The 25953-nt window shown below is 40.3% G+C and overlaps 1 protein-coding gene across 1 annotated transcript in view; it reads left to right on the top strand.

Moving 5' to 3' along the window:
• Positions 1-5205: 5205 nt before the first annotated feature.
• UGT3A1 (UDP glycosyltransferase family 3 member A1) overlaps positions 5206-25953 on the top strand; it is a 43350-nt gene continuing 22602 nt past the window's right edge. The window contains exons 1-2 of the mRNA XM_001093373.5: positions 5206-5539; positions 7822-7923. Of these exons, the coding sequence (XP_001093373.3) occupies positions 5446-5539; positions 7822-7923 (196 nt within the window). The 5' untranslated portion in view covers positions 5206-5445. The remainder of the gene's footprint in view (positions 5540-7821; positions 7924-25953) is intronic.

Raw genomic sequence — 25953 nt, 5'->3', positions numbered from 1 at the left:
TTAACAGGAAGATTGGGGAAGCTAAAAGGAGTTTTGCTGCTTTCTGCTCTTTATTCCAATGTTCTTTCTTCTCCCCTAATATTTCCTTCTCTGTCTTCACTTCACTTTCCTGGTCACAAGAGAATGTTTTAACATTACTGGTACTAAATTGTGGTACATTGTCAGGACCTTTTTTAATTTGGTATTTTTGGTCCCCGGACTCTAATTCTTAAAAAAGTTCAACTTTTGATGAAAAAGAGATATGGGCATTATGGATGTTGAGGAGATCACAGACCAAAAGATTGACAGGGGCCCCAGGGCATATTAGAAACACATGGGACCTACTAAGCGTGTCACACTTAGAGCCTGTGTCAAGGGGGCTGATTCCGATGAAATGGTAAGGTATACGTTTTGACTTAAAACATGAGATTGTTTTATTAGACACACCCAACATGTTAACTATTTTATTATGCTGAAGAATGAGGTTTCTAAATAAGGTGGGATTTATCAGAGATATAGTCATGCGTGTGTCAGTTAAGGCAGTTGTAAGCTCATGGTTTATTATTATATGAATCTCTCCCAATTTGTTTGTCAGGGTAGAATATTTGGAGAAGTGAAACCCCTGTACTTTCTCAGAGCATCCTAGTCTTCCTGAGTTGCATTCTCCTGCCTTTTCTTTTGTTTCAGCCTAAGGCAGTCTCTCTTAAGGTGTCCTGGTCTTTTACAATAGTAACAGACTGAGAGGCAAGAGTCTTCAGATGGAGGGAGCTTAAAATCTTTCTGGGGCTGAGAGATTTGAGAGGTTAATTGCTTTAGCTGTAAATGCATAACCCGGGCAATCTTCTATTTCTCCTTTTTTTCATCATAGTGCAGGATATTTGATCAGCTAAGTTAACTAGTTCATTAGTCCAATCATGGCCCAATTTGTCATGTGGCATTTTATAAGGGTGGCTAAATCATCATCCAGTCTAAGAAATTTGCATTTTATAATGTATCATTTTTTATTGTTTTCAAAGCAATCAGCTGACATCCTGCAATACTGTCTTAAAGTTTTATTGAAATGTGTTAAATAATTTAAAACTGATTCATTTGGGTTCTGGTAGCATTGTCGAATTTTATTCCAATTCACAACCCTTTGGAACACTGAGGGAAAAATATTTAACAGAGCGGTCACTCATTCCCATGACTCTTTATGCCTGTCTTCTGGATTTTGGGGGGTTGGTTGTTTGTGGCTCTATTGGGTCTTCAGGGGTTAAATCTGCTATAGGGTCTGACCATTGTGCTTTTTCCAGCCATTCCTTAGCTTTAGCTTCTGAGACCAACATGTGGACTAGCTGATACAGGTCTGAATGACTTGGGTCATAGCTTCTGATAATGATCTCATATTTTTGGGCAAACCCAATTGGATCTTCATGGAGGTCAGGAAATTCTTTAACTATGCCTCGTAATTCAGCCTTTGACCAGGGTTGGTAAACAATTGGCAGGGATCCTCTACCTGTTACAGGTTGTTCCTGAAATGGGGCAATCATGAGAGATGTCCCTGCGGCTCCCTCTTTTTCACCCAGATGAGATGCTGCCATTGGGGCTGTCAGGGAATCGTCAGGGAGTGGGGTCTTTGAAGTCAGACTACTGTTGAGTGGTAGACATGGAGGACAAGGGGGGAACAGATCTGATCAGGGAAGTTCAGAGAGGTCAAGGTAGAGTGAAGGTGGAGATGGAGGTAGAGGAGGTGCCAATAGCTCTTTAAGAGAGAGAAAAGATTAGAGAGTTCTTGATGAGCATTTCTAAGTTTTTCGTTGGCCTCCTGTAGGGAGATGAAGCAGTCTTCCTCCCTTTTGTGACTCTCCAGATACCATTGAAAGTAGCTCCCCCATTCTGGTTACTTAGTTTTTATGCCTGCATTTTCCACCCTGGTTCACAGGTACACTAATTTGGGCATATCAAAAGATCCTCATTTAGGTCATGGTAACTTAGAATCTGCTTTAGTTATTGTGGTCCACTTGGTTAAATATTTGCATGACTATTTGCCACAATACCCATCCGGAGTTTCTGAAGGGAGAAGTTTATGTTCTTCTAGGGTCTTAGAGACCTCATTCTCCATAATTTAGAGTTCCTTTTTGGATTTCACCAAGTTGGGATGTATGTTGGACCCCAAATGTGCTGCTTGTAGACCTAGCTTTTCAGGGCCATCACACCCTGAACTGGTTTAGTCCACCCATATCACGGCTACCTGGCATATGTGTCAGGGGCCCAAGGTGTGGGAGGGGTCAACTCCTTATATGCACCTGTCAGTTGAGATTAGACCCTAAGTATGTTCTCCTGAGGGGGAAACCTATTCAGAGGCACTGAACATCTTAGAGGGTGTTTCTCTCCATCACCCTCAAATGATTCTCAGTCACCTGAGAATGCCCCAAAAGGCTGAGAGGAGCAAGGTGCTCTTATTTCTTTTTCAGAGTGGAAAATTCCACCCTCATGAGCTAGAGGGTTTGGAGTTGGTCAAATCTGATAGGGGAAAGAACCAACACATACACACACACACACACAAAACAAACAAAACTGGCAACAAACAACAAAATCGTTAACCAAACTAACAATAATGACACAAATTATATGATTTCTGAGTGCTCTGTTAGCGGGAAATTAACACCAGCTGATTGTTGATGCTAATTTTAGTCATTTAAAAGAATTTGCAAGGCAGAATCCCAAACCCGTTCTTTACCTAGTGATGGAGATCCAAGCTGAAGTCTGCTTTCTGCTGATACAAAAGCAGACAGGCTCACCTTCCTTGATGGAAATGAGTGGAAACTCCCACAAAAAAAAGGAGTTTTGTTTTTTTTTTTTAACAGCAAATAATAAACCTCAGACCCCTAGATCCCTGAAAAACTTTGGAAGATCAGGGATCCCTGGAGGAAAGAGGTCCTGGACTTCAGAAAACTGTCCTATTGGTTTGGCCTATGAGGTGCCCAAGCTGGTACCAAACACCGAGAGATGAGAGACTGCAGGCTGGGTCACTTTCACTCAGGATCCCTCCATGGTTACTAGATGTCAATAGAGAAGAATGATGAGACAATACTCAATCATTTTAGGAGATTTATTTGCCAAAGTTAAGGATGTGCACCAGGAGATAGGTCTTTGCCTTTCTCCAAAGATGATTTTGAGGGTTCTAAATTTAAAGGGGAGATGGTAGGATATTGAGAAGTACACAATTTTCATGTAAGGGGTGGGTAGGGAAAAATAGTCATTCACACCTTTGTCTGGCTCAGTGAATCGGAGTCTCGCTCTATCACCAGGCTTGAGTGCAGTGGCGCGATCTTGGCTCACTACAGCCTCTGCCTCCTGGGTTCCAGCGATTCTTCTGCCTCAGCCTCCAGAGTAGCTGGGGTTATAGGCACGTGCCACCATGCCCAGCTAATTTTTGTATTTTTAGTAGAGACAGGGTTTCACCATGTTGGCCAGGATGGTCTCAATCTCCTGACTTTGTGATCCACCCACCTCGGCCTCCCAAAGTGCTGGGATTACAGGCATGAGCCACTGCGCCAGCCGATCTGCATTTTTTATATAAGATGACATAAAACAAATGGAGCAGAGAAAAAAATGCAGGGAATCTGCATTTTTACATAAGATAACATAGACAAAATGGGGCAGATATGCATTTATATGTGGTGGACTGGGGGTGACTGCACCTGTAAAAATAAGCTATCAGTTTGCATTGCCACCACAAAATTTTAAGAGCTCATTAGGAATTTCCTTGTGGGCAACATATGGGGGCGGTGTGTAGCTTTCCATCTTGTAGCCATCTCATTTAGGAACCAAAAGGGAGAGGCAGGTTTGTGCGACCCAGTTCCAAGCTTGACCTTTCCCTTTGGTCAAATGAGTTTGGGGTCCCCAAATTTAATTTCCTTTCATAATAACATAAAATTCTTCTCCAAAGCAACAGTAACTACTTAATATCATCAAGTATTGTGCTCATTTTTCTCTCATACTCCAGTAATTTTTTAGAGTTGGTGTAAATCATACTAGACCTTTCGTATCTCTTTCCTTGTTTGCTTTCTCTTGGTAGCATTTACCAAGAATATATTATGTATTTCATTTCTTATTGTGTTTAGCATCTGTCTGACAAGCAAACAATAACTGGTGTAATAATTAGCTGTCAAAATAATTGCTGAATAAATGAAGAGCTTGGAGCTTGATAGCAAGTCCTTTATTTTGCTAATGCATTATAAAAGGTATAAGAATAGATGGACTGGAGTCTTGTGATGACCGGTAAACCTTTCCTCACCACACTTCTCTTTCCCCTTCTCCCTTTCCCTTCCCCCAGCCCGTGTGTGTGTAAGTGTGTGTGTGGGTGTGTGTATGTTTGTGCATGTGTCTGTCTAACTCTCTCTCTTTCTCATTTCCTCCCTCTCCACAATGGACATGTCTAGGTGAGGGATGCACAAATGCAATGCTTTAAACAAAATGTAATGCTTTAAATTCAGATTAAAAATATAATACTTGTAAACTGAAGGCAGGAATAGGACAAGCAGAATTCAAGGGCCCATTGCAGCCGGTAGATATAATCCATGGAAGGATTTCTCTGCCTATCTAGAATTGCTCTGAAAGCCTTTCCTAAAGGAAGTCTTGGTTTGAGGATAGAGAGTACAAAGGTGACCATATCTGGTATAGTGATCCCTGTCCTTCCCAGGGTTGACCTTTCAAGGGGGTGGAATTACAAGCTATTCTCAGTTTGTGCTTTGGGGAGATTATCAAAGTATCACCAGGTCTATTTTATGATACACATTCAGAATCATAGTCTCTGTGTTTGAATTTCAGTCTCCAGGTACAGACCCAGAGTGACTTCCAGAATTAGAACACTAGTAGCTCCTCTTCATGAACGTTATCTTCTAAAGAGGCCCTCAGAGAGGGTAGATCAGTTTCCCTTAAGGATTTGCTCTCGGGGACATCTTGAGCTTGCGACACTAGCTAGAGATTTTCAGCAGGTTTCTGGGGAAAATGGGGGCATGGAGATGGCACTGTGAGGTAATAGAGGCAGCTGGAAGGGAAGTAGAGTACCATAAGTTCAGACAGCTCCACAAAAGACAGGCAGTTTCCTTGGGGATGGAGCCTTCATTAACGTGGTTTACTGAGGCTCCTGTCATTCCTGGCTCTTAGTAAGGATTTTCCAGATAGGACAGCTGTGATTACACAGGCAGAGAAAGATTACAGATCAGGTTACCAACCCCCTCCTACTGACTTCAGGTAGTTTGATAGGGTGAGGGCAGATTAACGCATGGAGCATGCACCCAGGGAGGAGGGGCAGAGGGAAAGAGAACGAACAGAAGGGCAAGAGAATTGGCAGAATCCTCTCTCCTACGTCTTCCTAGGCCCACAGCCGGTGCCTTTGGCGCACTGAGGTGCACAGAGTTCCTTAGCCGGGCGCAGGGCGCGCAGCCCAGGCTGAGATCCGCGGCTTCTGTGGAAGTGAGCATGGCTGGGCAGCGGGTGCTGCTTCTAGTGGGCTTCCTTCTCTCTGGGGTCCTGCTCTCAGAGGCTGCCAAAATCCTGACAATATCTACACTGGGTGAGTGCTTGGCCGGAGAATTCCCAGACAGGCGCGTCCCGGATACCCGCACTGCCAGGGCTCCAGCGAACGGCGCTTGATCAGAGTCATCCAGGCGATTTTCCAGGCTGGGCTTGCGGACCCGGCTGGAAGAGGGGGAAGCCCATCCAGCTGTGGGGCAGAGAGGGGCCTCTGTTGCTGAGGTGGGGAAGATAGTTTTGGAGAAAAGAGACTCTCCTTTCCTCTCTCTTCTTGTTCAGGACGCGCTCCCCATCCCGCAGGGTTGGGGCCAGAAATTTGAGACCAGGACCAGAGCTTGAGTTCCTGCGCTGCCTTCTCCAGAGCGCAGTGGGACTTTCAGAGGCTCACCCTAAGCTCCATGGGGCGGGGGTGCGCAGTAACTTCCAGTAGAAACGGTGGTGAGCGTTTTCAGGCTCTTGGAGACCAGGGAAAGGCGCTCCTGAGGGCAGCACCGCAAATGTTGTGAAGCTGCGTCCGGAGCCAGGGTGGCGCAGGCAGGTATTTCATGGCTGCAAGGCCAGTGGAGTGTTTTCCTCCACGGGAAACCTGGAGAACTGCCCAGGTCTGAGGAGAGGACCCAGGTCATTCGGATCTTTTGGAGTCTCCTTCCTTTTACCTGTGCCGCTGACCGTTTTTGAGGGATTCATGGAACTGTTAATTCAGCATTTTGGGCCTCAGTTTTATTTTACTTTTATTTCAAAGGAAGTAGAAGATGAAAGAGAATTATATATGAGCTCAATCCGAGGATCGAGCCTCCCCAAGACTTTATTTCAATCCGTAGTGGGCTCTAATGGAGTCCTTTTAGATCACGGAGAATCAGGGCTTGTAGAGCTGGAAGGAACCACGGATCATCTAATTTAGTGTCCACTTTGGTTTTCTGAGAGGGCAACTGAGGGACAGGAAGTGAGATGCCTTTCTTAAGAGCCCACGAGGCCTCCCTAATGTCCCATGAAGAATTGTTTAGGGTTTCTTACCCCAAGACCACGCTCACCACAACTTCTGCTCTGAAGCCCTTTTCACTAAGGATTTTCAAAAATCACTAAGAAACCGTGTTAGTCCATTGCAACAGAGCTTCTTGACTTCTTGAAAGTACACCGTCCTCCTTCCTCAGACTCCAAAAGGAAGCTGGTGTCATTTCTGAATCCAGGGGCTGGAATCCTGGTCTTTGCCCCAGAAAGCCATTTGACCTCTTAAGACTCACTATGAATGGCTGTTTCTGCGAGGACCCCTTCTTCCCGATTCCCTGTTCTTACATGGATTAAAATTTGAGCAAGACCTGTTGCAGATTTGTACTTTATACATCCGTCGTTGCTTTAGACAATTCACGTCTGGGTATAAGTAAACCGAGTCATTCAGAGAGCTGCACAGTACTTCTCTACTCCCCTTCCACCTCCATCCTCAAACTCTTGGCATTTTTCCATTAATTTCTCTTCTGATCTTCCTTTTCTTTTGCTGCTGAGACCCTTAGATTCTAGTGAAGGATCTTCTAAGAGAAGATATTAATGTGATAAAATTTTTACCTCTTTTGAGGACCAAGCTTCTCTTTCCTTAGCGTGGTAGGGTTTTCCTAGAATCAGTGATTCCTTAGTTTTTGGTGCAACCAGGATCTTGTAGGCCCACCCCAAGGGCTCCACAGTTGTCCTCAGATATCTTAATTATAAGTTGAATACTGGCCAAATTGAGTAATTTCCTGCCAAATACATTTGAATCACAAAGATTTGGGCTCTAAGTAGTAGCTTCTGTCCAATGGCAGTTTCTTAGACTCACCTTGTAACTTCTATATTTCTGTCTGCTACAGTAGCATACTTTTCCAGAATAGAATGACAGATAGCTCTGACTGATTGCTCATTAGGAACTCTTCATACTAATGTTGACACTACTGTGCTGTTTTTTCTATCATTGCAGTTATATTTTGGAGACAGTGTCTCTCTAAGGCCCCAATTAACATGCAGTATGTACCTTAAGATGAGCAACTTTTACAGGCGTAATCACAGAGAAGCTCATTATACTGACACAGAGACTTTGAGCCACAAATGGAAATCTTTGATGGAGGATTGCCACAGATCCTGCACATAGGACAGGAAGGCTTTGGGTGCACGTGCCAGGCATTACCCAAAGTGAGATTGAGGAACAGGAAGCGCTTGTGTCCATCTGCTCACTGTTCACCTTTCCTCTTCCCTAAACTTTTTCTGCTGAATTTCCATTCCCTCCTGCCAACTCCCATATTGTCATCAGAAACTCTATTTTCATCTGTACAGAATGACATTGTGCATTGTTTCTAGGTGGAAGCCATTACCTACTGTTGAACCGGGTGTCTCAGATTCTTCAAGAGCATGGTCATAATGTGACTATGCTTCCTCAGAGTGGAAACCTTTTAATCCCAGGTATCTTTTTTAAAAACTAATTTTTATATTCTTTTACTCTAAGAAAAAAGTGATAATATCTTTTTTATAGAGCTGTATAGTAAAATCTTTTTTGAATGTAGTCTTATTTCGGGATGAATAAATGTGTGTGTGGGTGTGTGTTCATGTTAAGTATTGGAATTCTTATTGGGGTCTGTAGACTAAGACTTCACATGCCATACTTCTGTGTTTTACCACTTACCTGAGTGTCATCCTATTCTAGACAACTTTCCACACATTATTATTAATAATTTTGAGGAACACTACACAATAGTATGGCTTAAATTTTTTTTGAACAGAAGTATTTTGCCATATTTCAAGCTTTTATTATGTAAGTATAGAAGTTCTTCCTATCCCACAGGTTACTTTCTATTCTTGAGAGACTTGAAATTTATGAAAGATTTCCCAGGGAGCCTCTTAATTATGAACTGAGATGGGAATATATGATTAACATGACCTCATATGCTTGAAAAATTTGTAGCTATACATAAATTGTGCATAATGATGTCAAAAGTTCTTAATTGACTCATTGCCTCCAAAGAATGGTAACTAAAATGAAACTCATCAAATTCTGTTGACAGACACGTAGAAGGAGGACCAGAGAACTTAAATAATTTGTTTAATGTCAAATGAGAAATTAATAACAGAGTTGGGTGAATCTGGGTTTTCAGGTTCTGGGTTTCTCATTCTGAGGGTTTCTGAAACTTTGAACAACATCAAAAATTAACCATCTTGGGAGAAAAAGTCTGAGTCATTATAAAATTCTGAAGGTAAACTTTAGGCCTTGTTAATGTTCAGATAGTTTTAATGCACTCTTGATCACCCTCTAGGTTGAGTTTCAGAATGTTCACTGAATATCCTTTTTATACATTTCCCTTTGTATCTGCCTTATAGTCAATCTGATTTCTCAGCAGTAATATATGGTCATCTTATTTTGGTGGTTCCAATAGCCTTTGAGAAACTGCTGAAAGCTATAGACCCACTACTTTAACAGACCATGCACACCAAAATCCACAATGATTCTGTGGATCCATGGATCTGTTCAGTTTTATCTTTAGGTTCAAGTGTTGGGGTTCAGTTGTTCTGGAGTTTCTTTCAGTATTCCTCAATCTTTGGACAGTTCTGAGGTTGAGATGAAATATTCTTTCTTCTATTTTGCAGTCGTATTTGGGTAGAGCTCTGAAAATAGGAAAAACACTTGATTGGGTTGTTTTTGATAGTCTGATAGCCAAATCAGTGTATTGAAATATTTCAACATTTGTTAACTACATGTTTCCATCACTTCCTTATTTAAAACTTTAATAACTGAATGACTTCAGGGATACTGAAGAAGTGTAGGTTTCTTGTGCTCACATGTAATATTTTTCCAATTCATAACTGAAATATCAAGTATAGGATAGCAGCCTAAAGGAGAACATAATTATTTGAGGTTCTGACTCTTTTTCCTTTTAAAAAAGATTTATACTTTTTTATTGCTGCATAATAGATGTACATATTTTCAGGGTACATGTGATAACTTAATACATTTATATAATTTGTAAGGATCAAATCATATAATTGGGATATGCATGACCTTGAATATTTGTTCTTTCTTTATTCTAGAAATATTCAAATTATTCTCTTCTAGCTACTTTGAAATATACAATAAATTATTGTAAACTATAGTCACCCTACTTATCTTTCAAACACAAGATCTTATTTCTTCTGTAAAGCTATAGCTGTGTACTCATTAATCAACCTCTATCCATCTCCCCTCTACACTACCATTTCTGGTCTCTAGTAATCACCGGTCTGCTCTTTACTTTCATAAGATCCACTTTTGTAAGCTGCTACATATGGATGAGAACATGGGATATTTCTCTTTCTATGCTTGGCTTATTTCACTTAATATAATGGCCTCTAATTCAATCCATGTTGCTGTAAATTACAGGATTTCATTATTTTCTATAGCTGAATAATATTTCATTGTGGATTTAAATCACGTTTTCTTTATCCATTAGTCCACTGATGTGCACTTAGGTTGATTGCCTTATTTTGGTTATTGTAAACAGTGCTGCAATAAACCTGAGAATGCAGCTATCTCTTCGACATACTGACTTTTTTCTTTTGGATTGTATATCCAGTAGTGGAATTGCTGCATCATATGGTAGTTCTGTCTTTAGTTTTTTGGAGATTCTTAGTAGAGTTTTCCATAGCGGCTGTACTAATTTACAGTGTATGAGGGTTCCCCTTTCTTGACTTTCTTGTCAGCATTCATTATTCCCTGTCTTTCAGATAAAAGCCATTTAACTGTGATGAGATGATATCACATTGTGATTTTGATTTGCATTTTTCTGATGATAAATAATGCTGAACATTTTCTTATATACCTGTTGGTTATTTTGAGAAATGTCTATTCAGATCTTTTTCCTATGTTTAACTAAATTATTTGCTATTAAGTTGTTTGAGCTGCTTATATATTCTGGTTATTAATCCATTGTGAAATGAATAGTTTGCAAATATTTTCTCCATTTTTGGTTTGTCTTTTCATTTTGTTGACTGTTTCCTTTGCTGTGCAGAAGCTTTTTGGCTCAATGTAATCCCATTTGTCTATTTTTGCTTTGGTTGCCTGTACTTTTGACGTCTAACTAAAAAAGTCTTTGCTGAGACCAATATCTTGGAATAGTTCCTCAATGTCTTCTTCTAGTAGTTTCATAGTTTTAAATCTTAGAATTAAGTTTTAAATCCACTTTGACCTTATTTTTTTGTATGGTGAGAGATAGTGGTTTGGTTTTATTGTTTGTATCTATCCAGTTTTACAGTTTCTCCAGCATCATTTATTGTAAAGACTGTCCTTTCCTCATTGTATGTTCTTGGTATCTTTATTGAAGATAAGGTCACTATACATGTGTGAGTTTTTATCTAGGCTCTTCTGTTCCGTTGGTCTATGTGTTTGTTTTCATGCCAGGACCATGCTGATTTGGTTACTATATGTTTGCAGTGTATTTTGAAGTCATGTAGTTTGATGCCTCTGGCTTTAATCTTTTTGCTGAGGATCGCTTTGGTTACTTAGGATCTTTTATGGTTCCATATACATTTTATAATTTTTTTTCTATTTCTCTGAATAATGTCATTGATAATTTGATAATAATTGCATTGAATTTGTAAGTTTGCTTTGGATAGTTTTGGCATTTTAACAACATTTATTCTTCTAGTCCATGAACAAGGAATAGCTTTCAATTTCTTGTGTCCTCTTCAATTTCTTTCAGTGGAGTTTTACAGTTTTCCATATATATCTTTTACATCTTTTGTTAAATTGATTTCTAGGTATTTTATATTTTTTTGTAGCTATTATAAATGGAATTTCTTTATTGCTCTCTTTTTCAGGTTGTTTGCTGTTGGCACATGGAAATGCTACTGATTTTTGTATGTTGATTTTTTTATCCTGCAACTTTACTGAATTTGCTTATGAATTCTAATAGTTTTTTGCTGGGGTCTCTAAGTTTTTTAAGTATAAAATCATGTTTTCTGTGAACAAGGCTAATTTGACTACTTCCTTTCCAATTTGGATGTCTTTATTTCTCTTGCCTAACTTCTCTGTCCAGAACTTCCACTATGATGTTGAATAAAAGTAATGGAAGTGGGCATCCTTGTCTTATTTCAGATCTTAGCTATTTTCAATTTTTCGCTATTTGATATGATGTTAGTTGTGGTGTCTCATATATAGCCTTTATGATTTTGAGGTATGTTCCTTCTATACCTAGTTTGTTGAGGGTTTTTTTTTTAAATCATAAAAAGGTGTTGGATTTTGCTGAATGCTTTTATGCATCTATTGAAATGATTATATGGTTTTTGTTCTTGGTTCTGTTAATGTGATGTATCATGTTTGTTGATTTGCATATGTTGAACTACCCTTGCATCCTTGGGATAAATCTCACTTGATCATGGTGAATGATCTTTTTAATGTGTTGTTGAATTTGATTTGCTAGTATTTTGTTGAGGATTTTGCATCTATCTTCATCTGTTATATTGGCCTATAGTTTTTTTTTTTTTTCCTTATTATGCCTCGGTCTGATTTTGGTATCAGAGTATGGCTGGTCCTATAGAATGAGTTTGAAAATAGTCCCTGATCTTTAATTGTTTTGAAGTCTTTGAGTAGAATTGGAATTAGTTATTTGGATGTTTGATAGAATTCATCAGTGAATTCATCAGGTCCTGGGCTTTTCTTTAATGAGAGACTCTTTATTATGGCTTTGATCTCATTCTTCATCATAAGTTTGTTGAGGTTTTCTATTTCTTCATAGCTCAGTCTTGGTAGGTTTTATGTGCCTTGGAATTTATCCTTTTCTTCTAGGTTTTCCAATTTGTTGGCATATTGTTGTTTGTAATAATATAGAGACTTTTAATGATACTTTGTATTTCTGTGGTCTCAGTTGTTATATCTTTTTTTCTGTTTCTGATTTTATTTTTTTGATCTTCTTTTTATTTTTTTGTCTGGTGTATTAGTCTGTTTTCACATTGCTGTAAAGAACTACTTGAGACTGGGTAATTTATGAAGAAAAGAGGTGCAATTGACTCACAGTTCCACAGGATGTATAGGAAGTGTGGCTGGGAGGCCTCAGGAAACTTACAATTGTGGCAGAAGGTGAAGGGAAAGCAAGCACATCTTACCATGGTGGAGTAGGAGAGAAAGAAAGCAAGGCAGGAAGTGCTACACACTTTCAAACATCCAAATCTCATGAGAACTCAGTCACTGTCACGAGAACAGCAAGGGGAAATCTGCACACATGATCCAATCACCTCCCACCAGGCCTCTTCTCCTACACTAAGGATCACAATTTGAGGTGAGGTTGGGTGGGGTCACAAAGCCAAGCTGTGTCATTCCACTCCTGGCCCATTCCAAATCTCATGTCCTTCTTATAATTCAAAACAAAACCATGCCTTTTCAACAGTCCCTCAAAATCTTAACTCATTCCAGCCTTAATTCAAAAGTCCAAGTCCAAAGTTTCATCTGAAGCAAGACAAGTCCCCTCTGCCTGTGAGCCTTTTAAATCTAAAACAAGTCAGTTACTTCCAAGATACCATGAGAGTGTAGTCATTGGGTAAATACTCCCATTCCAAATGGGAGAAATTGTCCTCAACAAAGGGAGTATAGGCCCCATGCAAGTCTTAAACCCAGCAAGGAAGCCATTAAATCTTAAAGTGCCAAAATAATTTCCTTTGATTCCATATCTCACATCCAGGGCATGCTGATGCAAAGGATGGCCTTCCAAGACCTTGGGCAGCTCTGTCCCTGTGGCTCTGCAAGGTATAGCCCCCTATGACTGCTTTAGTGATCTGGTGTTGAGTGCCTAAAGCTTTTCCAGGAGGATGGTGCAAGCTGTTGGTGGTTCTACCATTCTGGGGTCTGGAGGACAGCTCCACTAGGCAATGCCTCAGTGGGGACTTTGTTTGAGGGCTTCAGCCCCACATTTCTCCTCTGCACTGCCCTGGTAGATGTTCTCCATGAGTGCTCCACCCCTGCAGCAGACATGAAGGCATTTTCATATGTCCTCTGAAAACTAGATGGAGGCTTCCAAATCTCAACTCTTGCCTTCTGCATACCTGCAGGCCTAACTCCACATGGAAACCACCAAGTCTTGGTGCTTGCACCCTCTGAAGCAATGACCTTAGCTGTACCTGGGCCTCTTTTAGCCATGACTGGAGCTGGAGCAGCTGGAGGTGCCATGTCTCCAGGCTGAACAGAGCAGTGGGGTCCTGGGCCTAGCTCACAAAACCATTTTCCCCTCCTAGGCCTCTGGGCCTGTGATTGTAGGGGCTGCCATGAAGGTCTCTGACATGCCTTAGAGATATTTTCCCCATTGTCTTGGTTATTAACATTTGGCTCCTCTTTACTTATACAAGCTTCTGCAGGTAGCTGCTTGAATTTCTCCCCAGAAAATGGGTTTTTCTTTTCTACCACATGGTCAGGCTGCAAATTTTTCAAAAGTTTATACTCTATTTCCCTTTGAAATATAAGTTCTTTTTGCTTATGCAAATGAACATGGGCTTTTAGAAGCAGCCAGACCATGTCTTGAATGCTTTGCTGCTTAGAAATTTCTTCAGCCAGATACCCTAATTATCTCTCTCAAGTTCAAAGTTTCACAAATCTCTAGAGCAAGGTCACAATGCCACTAGTTTCTTTGCTAAAGCATAGCAAGAGTGACCTTTGCTTCATTTCCCAGTAAGTTCCTCATTTCCATCTGAGATCACCTCAGCCTGGACTTCATTGTCCATATCACTGTCAGCATTTTGGTCAAAATCATTCAACAAGTCTCCAGAAAGTTCCAAACTTTTCCACATCTTCCTGTCTCCTTCTGAGCCCTCCAAACTGTTCCAACCTCTGCCTATTACCCAGTTGCAAAGTCATTTCTACATTTTTAGGTATCTTTATAGCAATGCCTCACTTCTCTGGTACCAATTATCTGTATTAATCTATTTCCACACTGCTATGAAGAACTACCTGAGATGGGTAATTTATGAAGAAAAGAGGTATAATTGACTCACAATTCCACAGACTTCACAGGAAGCATGGCTGGGAGGCCTCAGGGAACTTACTTTTACATACAGCAGAAGGCAAAGGGGAAGCAAGAATGTCTTACCATGGTAGAGCAGGAGAGGAAAATGAGCAAAGGAGGAAGTGCTGTACACACTTTCAAACAACAAGATATTGTGAGAACTCACTCACTATCATGAGAACAACCAGAGGGAAATCTGCCCTCATGATCCAATCATCTCTCACCAGGTCCCTCTTCCAATACTAAGGATCACAACTTGAGATAAGATTTGGATGGGAACACAGCCACACCATATCATCTGGCTAAAGATTTGTTGATTTTGTTTATTCTTTTAAAAAGTCAACTTTTTGCTTCATTGATCTTGTGTCTTTGTTTTAGTCTCAATTTCACTTATTTCTGCTCTGATGTTTTTACTTTTTTCTTTCTACTAATTTTGATTTTTTTTTTTTGGTTCTTGTTTTTAGAGTTCCTTGAAGTGTATCATTAGATTGTTTATATGAAGCCTTTTGAACATTTTAGTATAGGCATTTATTACTATCAACTTAACTCCAGTGTTTCTTTGTTGACTTTCTGTCTAGATAATCTGTCCGTTACTGAAAGTGGGATGTTGAAGTTCCCTACTATTATAGTATTGCACTCTATCTCTCTCTTTAGATCTATTTATGTTTGCTTTGTATACTTGGGAGCTCTGGTATGAAGTGCACAGATATGTAAAATTGTTATTATCTTTTTGCTGAACTGACCCTTTAATCATTCTATAGAGACCTTCTTTGTCTCTTTTTACAGTCTTTTATTTGTATTCTTTTTTTTTTTGACAGAGTCTTGCTCTGTCAGCCAGGCTGGAGTGCAATGGCACAATCTTAGCTCACTGCAACCTCTGTCTCCCGGCCTCAAGCTATTCTTCTGCCTCAGCCTCCCAAGTAGCTGGGATTACAGACATGTGCCACCACACCCAGCTAATTTTTGTATTTTTGGTAGAAACGAGGTTTCTCCATGTTGGCCAGGCTGGTCTCGTACTCCTGACCTCAGGTAATCTGCCTGCCTCTGCCTCCCAAAGTGCTGGGATTACCGGCGTGAGCCACCGCACCCGGCTATATTCTATCTAATCTGATATGTAAGTATAGTATTTCTGCTCTTTTTTGGTTTCCAGTTGCATGGCATATCTTTTCCCATCCCTTCACTTTTACTCTACTGTGTCTTTATGGGTATAGTGGTTTTTTTTTTAATGTAGCATATAGTTGAGTCTTGTTTCTTTCTCCATTCAGCTATATGCCTTTTAATTGGATAATTGAGTCCATTTATATTCAGTACTTTTTTTTTGATATGTAATTACTTTTTGTTGCTTGTTTTCTGGTTGTTTTGTAACTCCTTTCTTTCTTCCTTTCTGTCTTCATTTGTGGGTAAGTTGTTTCCTCTGGAAGCATGTTTAATTCATTGCTTTTTATTTTTAATGAATCCTATTATAAATTTTTGTATTGTGGTTGCCATGAGGCTTCTAAAATATCTTATAGACATAACAAATTATTTTAAATAAATGATAACTTAGGTCACAAAGAACAGAATACAAACAATAATCAAAAAGAGAAAAATGACCTCTGCACTTTAACTTCATCCCTCCCTCATTTTGACTTTGTGCTATCTCAATGTGTATACTTTTGTATTGCCTATCTATTAATAGGTTGCTGTGGCTATTATTTTGTTTTCAATAGATTTGTCTTTTGGGCTTCGTAGTAGAGTAATGAGTGGGTTTCACACCACAATTACAGTATAGAGTATTCTGGTTGCATCCATGCACTTAATTTTACTAGTGGATTTTATACCTTCAAATATTTTATTTTTGCATGTTAGTGTTTTTTTTCCCCCAGATTGGAGAGCTCTCTTTAGCCTTTCTTATAAGACAGATCTGGTAATCTAGTAGCTGTGAATTCTCATAGCTTTTATTTGGGAGATACTCTGTCTCTCTTTCGTATTGGAAGGATAGCTTTACTGTATACAATATTCTTGGGTAACGGGTGTTCTTCTTTCAGCACTTTGAAAATGTCATTTTACTCTCCCTGGCATGTATGGTTTCCATTGTGAAGTCTGTTTTCAGATGAATTATACCTCTTTTTTATGTTACTTGGCACTTTTCTCTTGGTGCTTTTAGGATCCACTCTTTGTCCTTGATCTTTGAGAATTTATTATATACCTTGGGGTAGTTTTATGTGGGTCTGTTTGGTGTTCCCTGACCTTCCTTTTCCTGGATATTTATCGCCTTTTCAAGTTTTGGAAAGTTTTCTGTTACTATTTATTTGAAGATTTCTATCCCTTGCTCTTGCCCAACTCCCTCTTGAACACCAATACTTTTTAGATTTGGTCTTTTGAGGTAATTTTATATACCTTGTAAGTAATCTTTGTTCCATTTCATCCTTTTTTCTGTCTTTTCTCCTCTGACTTTATATTTTCAAATAGGCTGTTTTTGAGCTTACTGATTCTTTCCTCTACTTGATCCATCTTGCTGTTGAACATCTCTAATGAATTATTCAGTTCAGCAAATGTGTTTCTTGGTGCCAAGATTTGTTTGATTTTTTCCTATTATTTCTTTTAAAACATTTTTTAGAGATAGGTCTTGCTCTATCACCCAGGCTGGAGTACAGTGGTGCTGCAATCATAGCTCATTGCAGCCCTGAACTTCTGAGTTCAAGAGATCCTCTGCCTTAGCTTCCTGAGTAGCTGGGACTATAGGCCTGTGCCAACTAATTTATTTTTTGATTTATTTATTTTTTTTTGAGATGGAGTCTCGCTCTGTTGCCCAAGCTAGAGTGCAGTGGTGCAATCTCGGCTCACCGCAACCTTCACCTCCCAGGTTCAAGCAGTTCCCCTGCCTCAGCTCCCCGAGTAACTGGGACTACAGGCACACACCACCACGTCTGGCTAAATTTTTTTGTATTTTTAGTAGAAACGGGGTTTCACCATGTTGGCCAAACTGGTCTTGAACTCCTGACCTCAGGAGATCCACCCTCCTTGGCCTCCCAAAGTGCTGGGATTACAGGCACGAGCCTCCGTGCCCAGCTGATTTCTTTTTTTTAAAGATGGGGTCTCTCTATGTTGCCCAGGCTGGTCTTGAACTCCTGCCCTCAAGCAATCCTCCCACCTCAGCTTCTGAGTAGCTGATGTTACATGCGTGAGCCACTGTGACTGGACTAATTCAGTTTTTCAAATTAAATTTCTCTGATAAATTTCTGAATTACTCTTCTGTGTTATCTTGGAGATTGACGAATTTCTTTAAAACTACTCTTTTGAATTCTTGGTCAGAGAGTTTACATATTGCCATCTTATTAGGGTCAGCCACTGATTTCTTGTGTCTGTCTGGGGAGGTCATGATTCTCCATTTCATGTTGTTTCTTGTGGATATAGGTCTATGTCTTTGCATTGAAGGATTAGTTATTTTTTCCAGTTTTCTTTGTCTGTCTTGTCTTGGTTTCAATTGGATATGTTTGGTTAGAAATTCTTTGCACTTTGCCTGTTGATTTTTTTTTCTTGCTTTTTATTTTCCACTAGGCTTCTGCCTCCTTTTCAGCTCTAGATGGCACCTTAATCCCAGGTTTGCCTTGGTTCTAGCACAGTCAGAGTGCCACTCATCCTGAACCAAGAAAGTCCCAAAAGGGATATATTGGTAGTGTAGGGAGGCTGGTTAGGGATTTGCATCGAAAAGACCTGTGGAATGGACCTTTTACAGCATGGTGTTACTGAACATCCATTCTGATTTGGCATCTCCTTTGACTGAGTTACAGAGCAGAGTATCCAGAGTTGGAAATGGTAGTCCTGCCTCCTCCCTTTGTTTCTGGGCTCCCTTTGTCTCTGTCCTCAAGGCTATTTCTCCTTTCAGACACTCTCATACTTCTTGTGGGTTGAGGCAGGGACAGGTCTTCTATCAGAGGACCCAAGATGGTGGGGAAGTTGGTTGTCCACCTCGACTTCACTTTTTTCAGTGTAAAAGTGAGAGACAGGGGAAAATTTTTGACATGCTTGGTGATGGGCAGATATGGGGGAGGGGCATCATAGATATGGAATTTCAGTTCTCTTAATGCCTATTTGGAGTTTTTTCACTCTTCTGTGGCCCTTGGAACTGTCTCCTTCTCATATTTGAGTTCTGGGATATTGCAGGTGATAATTTCAGCACTGTATATTTATTTTTGGTTTTCTATAATTGGGGAGAGAAGCTAGCTTGATTCTCTGACACCATTTTGGAAGCAGAAGGCCTCTTTTTCTTTCTTTCTTTAAGACAGTTTTCTGTGCCTCACTGTCTACCTGGTATATTTTTCTCCAAGTGACAGGTCCTCATTGTTTTTGGGTGACTGCCCAGGTTATATCAGTGATCTTCATGGGCTGACTCCAAACACTCAGGGCAGTGATTTTCTTCTCCTGACCAGAAAATTCTCATCCTGACCGGCAGGTCAATTTTGAGTTTTTTAGTAACTAGGTAGGAGAGCAGATCAATAGCTAATATGAGGAAATCTATAATTGCAATTCAGGTTTCTAATTTGGCCACTGGGCTTTTCTCTTTCTCTATAAGTGGTGTTTACCGTAGCCCTGAGGAGTGAAATGTACAGCATCTTTATCTGTCATAAAAGGTAAAATAATTTCATGTTGTTAAGATTTATGGAACTTAATAAAGTAAAATTGCCTTTCTTCTGAATATCAGAACCCATGGATAGATAATGACAGGAGTTAGATAATGATCAAAATGCCATACTTTTTCCAACTGCTTGGAAAACTTATCTTTAGATCTTTACTAAATATCAAGAGTTGAATCCAAGATGAGTAGGGGTTTGGAGAGAGGCCTTGTATGATGTCTGGGTATTATGCTACCTGATTATTTCTGGTAGTCATTCCTGACCTTGGTAGTGTTCTGACATATATGTACTGAGCTGTTCTCTGGAAGATCCCAACTTGACTTTTCTCTCTGCAGCTCTCTCCCCTCTGGTATTGTTTTGTGAATTCTGTCTGTCTTGTTTTCTCTGAAATCTGAATCCAGTCTCCTCCATTCAGGGAGAAGCCCTGGAGCTCTATTATGAAAATGTTCTCCAGCCGGTAATAAATGTTCTGCACTGACTGGTGTGCAGTGTTTAGAAACAATTTTTTTTTTAAATAAATTGTATCTTCTTTATTTTTAGTTGTTTAAAGTAGGAAGGTAAATCTGCTCTATTACTTCCTCATGGCCACAGATTGAACTTCCTTTTCTTCATTTTTAAAACATTTTACAGAAGCAATATTGACCTATAAATAATAAACTGCATATATATAAAGTATACAATTAGAAGCTGGGTGCAGTGTGATATGTTTTGACTGTGTCCCCACCACAATCTCATCTTAAATTCCCATGTGTTGTGGAAGAAACCTGGTGGGAAGTAATTAAATCATGAGGGCAGGTCTTTCCTGTGCTATTCTTGTGATAGTGAATAAGTCACATGAGATCTGATGGTCTTAAGAAAGGGGAGTTTCCCTGCACGAGCTCTGTCTCTCTTGCCTGCTGTGACGTAAGACATGCCTTCTGCCTTCTGCTATCATTCCCCAGCTATATGGAACTGTGAGTCCATTAAATATATTTTTCTTTATAAATTACCCAGTCTTAGGTATATCTTTATCAGCAGCATGAAAACAAAATAATACAGTAAATTGGTACTGGTAGAGTGGGGTGCTGCTGTAAAGACACCCAAAAAAGTGGAAGCGACTTTGGAACTGGGTAACAGGCAGAGGTTGGAACAGTTTGGAAGGCTCAGAAGGAGACAGGAAGATGTGGAAAAGTTTGGAACTTCCTAGAGACTTGTTGAATTTTTTTGACAAAAATGATGATAGTGATATGGACAATGAAGTCCAGGCTGAGGTAGTTTCAAATAGAGATGAGGAACTTATGAGGATCTTGCTATGTTTTGGCAAAGTGATGGGGGCATTTTGCCCCTGCCCTAGAGATTTGTGGAACTTTGAACTTCAGGGAGATGATTTAGGGTATCTGGTGGAAGAAATTTCTAAGCAGCAAAGCATTCAAGATGTGACTTGGGTGATTTTAAAAGCATTCAGTTTTATAAGGGAAGCGGAGTATAAAAGTTCAAAAAATTTGTGGCCTGACAATGTGATAGAAAATAAAATCCCATTTTCTGAGGAGAAATTCAAGCTGCTGCAGAAATTGCATAAATAAGAAGCCGAGTGTTAATCCCCAAGACGGTGGGGAAAATGTCTCCAGGGCATGTCAGAGGTCTTCAGTCTTTACAACAGCCCCTCCCATCACAGGCCCAGAGGCCTAGGAGGAAAAGATGGTTTCGTGGACCAGGCCTAGAGTCCCAGTGCCATCTGCACTCTTGGTGCCCTGCATCCCAGTTGCACCAGCCATGACTAAAAGGGGCCAAGGTATAGCTCAAGCCATTGCTTCTGAGGTTGGAAGATCCAAGCCTTGGCAGCCTCCATGTAGCATTGAGCCTGCAGGTCACAGAAGTCAAAAATTGAGGTTTGGGAACCTCTGCCTAGATTTCAGAGGATGTATGGAAATGCCTGTATTTCCAGGCAGAAGTTTGCTGTAGGGGCAGGAATCTCATGGAGAACCTCTGCTAAGTCAGTGTGCAAGGAAATGTGGGTTGCAGCCCTCACTCAGAGTCCTACTAGGGGCACCACCTAGTGAAGCTATGAGAAGAGGGCCACTGTCCGCCAGACCCCAGAATGGTAAATTCACCAATACCTTGCACCGTGTGCCTGGAAAAACCACAGACACTCAACAGCTGCCCATGAAACCAACTGGGATGGAGTCTATACCTTGCAAAGTCACAGGGATGGAGCTGCCCAAGACCATGAGAATCTACCTCTTGCATCAGCATGACCTGGATGTGAGGCATGGATTCAAAGGAGATCATTTTGGAGCTTTAAGATTTGATTGCCTTGCTGGATTTTGGATCTGCATGAGACCTGTAGCCCCTTTGTTTTGGCCAATTTCTTCATTTGGAAGGGCTGTATTTACCCAATGCCTCTACCCCCATTGTATCTAGGAAGTAACTAACTTGCTTTTGATTTTACAGGCTTGTAGGCAGAAGGGACTTGCCTTGTCTCGGATGAGACATTGGACTGTGGACTTTTGAGTTAATGCTGAAATGAGTTAAGACTTTGGGGACCTATTGGGAAGGCATGATTGGTTTTGAAATGTGAGGACATGAGATTTGGGACGGGCCAGTGGCAGAATGATATGGGCTGGCTGTGTCCCCACCCAAATCTCATCTTGAACTTTCACATGTTGTGGGAGGGACCTGGTGGGAAGTAATTGAATCGTGGGACAGTTCTTTCCCATGCTGTTCTTGTGATAGTGAATAAGTCTCATGAGATCTGATGGTTTTATAAAAACTTGTGTGTTTCCCTACACAAGCTCTCTCTCTCTCTTGCCTGTTGTGATATAAGATGTGCCTTTCACCTTCTGCCATTATTCTGAGGCCTCTCCAGCCATGTGGAACTGTGAGTCCATTAAATCTATTTTTCTTTTCTTTTGGCAAATTACCCAGTCTTGGGTATGTCTTTATCAGCACCATGAAAATGGACTAATAAAGAGTGGTTCATGCTTGTAATCCCAGCATTTTGAGAGGCCGAGGTGGGTGGATCACTTGAGGTCAGGAGTTCAAGTCCAGCCTGGCCAATATAGTGAAACCCCATCTGTACTAAAAATACAAAAATTAGCCAGGCCTGGAGGTGTGCACCTGTAATCCCAGCTACTCAAGAGGCAGAGGCAGGAGAACGTCTTGAATCCAGGAGGTGGAGGTTGCAGTGAGCCAAATCACACCACTGCACTACAGCCTGGGTGACAGAGTGAGACTCTGTCCAAAATAGAAAAAAAGTAAAAATTAAAACATATATACAATTTGATGTTTGAACATGTGTATATACTTGTGAATCCAACAACGTAATTAGGATATGAATATTTCCATCATTCCAAGAAAATTTCTCTTGTCCCTTTACAATCCCCACTATGTGTCATCCCACCTTCCAGCTCCCATTGCTAGTTAGTCACTAACATATCACTATGTGTTAGTTTGTATCTTTTAAATTTTATGTAAATGGGATTATAAGGTATGTATTCTTTTATTTTGCCTTGTTTTAATTAACATTATTGTATTAGTCCATTTCACATTGCTATAACATGTCTATTGCCTGAGGCAGCATAATTTATGAAGAAAAGAGGTTTATTTGACTCACAGTTCTGCAGGCTGTACAAGCACGGCACCAGTATCTGCTCAGCTTATGGTGAGGCCTCAGGAAGTTTACAATCATAGCAGAAGACAAAGGGGGAGCCGGCTAGTCACATGATGAGAGAGGGAGCTAGAAAAAGTGGGTGGAGGTGCTAAGCTCTTTTGAACAACCAGCTCTTGTGTGAATTCACTACCATGGTGACAGTACCAAGCCATCCATGAGGTATCTGATCCCAAGACTCAAACACCTCTCACTAGGCCCACCTCCATTTTTGGAGGTCACATTTCAATGAGATTTGGAGGGGGCAAACATCCCAAGAATATAAATTATTATTTATAGATTCATTCATATTGTGTTTATGAGTTATTTATTCATTTTTATTGCTTACTAGTGTTCTATTGTATCCATTATTAAAATGTGTTTATTTAGTTTTCTGTTGATAGACACTTGGGTTATTTTCAGTTTGGGAATATTGCAAATAAACCTGCTATGACCATTTTGTGTACAAGTCTGTTATAACTTTCTTTCTTTCTTTCCTTCTTTCTTTCTTTCTTTCTTTCTTTCTTTCTTTCTTTCTTTCTTTCTTTCTTTCTTTCTTTCTTTCTTTCTTCCTTCCTTCCTTCCTTCCTTCCTTCCTTCCTTCCTTCCTTCCTTCCTTCCTCCTTCCCTCCCTCCCTCCCTCTCTCTCTCTCTCTCTCTCTTTCTTTCTTTCTCTTTCCCTTCCTTCTTCCTTCCTTCCTTCCTTCCTTCCTTCCTTCCTTCCCTCCCTCCCTCCCTCCCTCCCTCTCTCTCTCTCTTTCTCTTTCTTTCTTTCTTTCTTTCTTTCTTTCTTTCTTTCTTTCTTTCTTTCTTTCTTTCTTTCTTTCTTTCTTTCTTTCTTTCTTTCTTTCTTTCTCTTCCTTCCTTCGTCCCTCCTTCCCTCCATCCCTCTCTCCCTCCCTTCCTTCCTTCCTTCCTTCCTTCCTTCCTTCCTTCCTTCCTTCCTTCCTTCCTTCCTTCCTTCCTTCCTTCTCTCTCCTTCCTTCCTTCCTTCCTGCCTGCCTGCCTGCCCTTCCTCCCTCTCTCCCTCCCTTCCTTCCTTCTTTTTTCTTTCATTATTTTTTTGAGGCAAGCTCTTGTTCTGTTGCCCAGGCTAGAGTGCACTGGCACAATCATGGCTCACTGCAGCCTCAGACTTGGGCTAAAGCAATCCTCCTACCTCAGCCTCTTGAGTAGCTAGAACAAGAGATGTGCACCCCCAATCCCAGCTAATTTATTTTTTGTAGAGTCGGTATCTCACTATGTTGCCCAGGCTAATCTCAAACTTCTGGCCTCAGGTGATCCTCCCATCTTGGCCTTTCAAAGTGTTGGGATTACAGACATGAGCTACTATGCCTGACCTACATTCTTTTCTCTGGGTTAGCAACTAAAAGCGCAGTGGCTGAATCGTATTGTTTAACTTTTTAAAAAATGGACATACTTTTCCCAAAGTGGCTGTACCATTTTAAATTCTTACCAGAAGAAGAAAGTGGGGAATGAACCATTAGTTATCCTTCTTAAATTGGGTTGTTGCAGTTTTTCACTAATTTTAATCACAGGGCATATTAATACTTAGAGATGCCCTAAGAGATCTTCTATAATGCAAACTTACCCTTTTTTACCTCCAATGTGTAGGAGCAACACAATTTCAACTTGATAATCAGGATCACCAATTTCAATCAGTACAGTAACTTCTTTCTTTGCCATTTGATTCAGAGGCATGGGAAACCAAAAATGGCTGGATCACATTCTTACTTTTCTGTTTAATAGAATTATTTTTGTGTCTCTTGGTGGAAACATTCTTTCATTTGGAACTAAAATCCCTAGTCTGAAAGAGCATAAGACTGCAGGAACAGGAAGCAAAAACATTGATAGTGGATCACTAGGGGAAATAGTGAGTGGTGATGCTGCCATTTCTACCCCTTGATACCTGAACCCATGAATCCTGGCTATAGGAGAAGCAACATCATATATTACATGTGATTAAGCACATATATAGTCTCCTGGAGAACACTACCCCAGGCTTGTAATGTATTTCCACCACCTGTAGCTGTAACTTTGTATTTTAAAAATCCTTCACTGTTTCATTAAGTCAGCCACTTTAGGATGGTGGGGAACATGGTAAGACGATAAATTCCATAATTATGCACTCATGCTGCAGTTCATTTGCAGCGAAGTAAGTTTCTTTGTCAGAGTCAATGCTGTGTAGAATTCCACATCAGTAGATAAGGCATTTTGTAAGTGCATGGATGGTAGCTTTGGCAGAAGCACTGCATGAAGGGAAGGCAAGTCAAATCCAGAGTAAGTGGCTTTTTGAGTAAGAATAAAGTTCTATCTCTTTCATAATGGAATTGATCCTGTGTAATCAATCTGCTACCCAGATAGCTGACGGGGTTACCCTGAAGAATGATGACAATCAGGCAATCAATGCTGTTCTCTGTCGCTGGCTGACTGGGTACTCTGCAGTGGCAGTATCCAGGTCAGGTTGGTGAGTGGAAGTCCAGTTTGATATGCCCATACATAAACTCCATCCCTACTACCATAGCCACTATGTTTATGAAACCATTAGGCAAATAACAGGGTTGGCTGAGGAAGGAACCTAGATGTTATCCACAGAACAGGCCAACTTCTCCACTTGATTCTTAATGTTCTTGTCTGCTGAGGTCACCCTTAAGTGAGCATTTACATAGGACACAAATATATTTATGTTTGGCCCATTCAGTTAAGTCTTACAACATACCTCTTCCCCAGAACGTCTTGCCACCAATTTTTAAGTTATGTTCCTTGCAGGTCTATGATGATCTAGCCGAACCATTGGCCACAGACAATGCAATGGACAAGTGTGATTTATTGTGGAAGAGAAATGTTAGTAAGTTTCATGCAGACTAAATGATGTCACAGAGCTGGAACATTGATATATCCTTGAGGTTAGAGAGTGAGGGTGTATTGCTGGCTTTGTTAGATAAAAGCAAACTGCCTTTGATGGCCTTGGCTAACGGGTGTCAAGACAAATTTGCCAGATCAATAGTTGCATATCAGGTATCAGGGATTGTGTTAATTTGCTCAAGCAATGAAACTATTATCTGGAAGAGTAGCTGCAATTAGAGTTTCCTATGTGGTTATGTTTATGACATCTATCATTCTCCAAGATCCATTTGTTTTCTGCACAAGTCAAAAATGCAAGTTGAATAGGGATGTAATGGGAATCACCACCCTTGTAATCTTTAAGTCCATAATGGTGCCATTAGTCTTCGAA

This window comes from Macaca mulatta, chromosome 6 (assembly GCF_049350105.2).
Source record: "Macaca mulatta isolate MMU2019108-1 chromosome 6, T2T-MMU8v2.0, whole genome shotgun sequence".
NCBI lineage: Eukaryota > Metazoa > Chordata > Mammalia > Primates > Cercopithecidae > Macaca > Macaca mulatta.
Note: the sequence above shows the minus strand (reverse complement) of the source record. Positions and strands in the feature narration are given on the sequence as shown.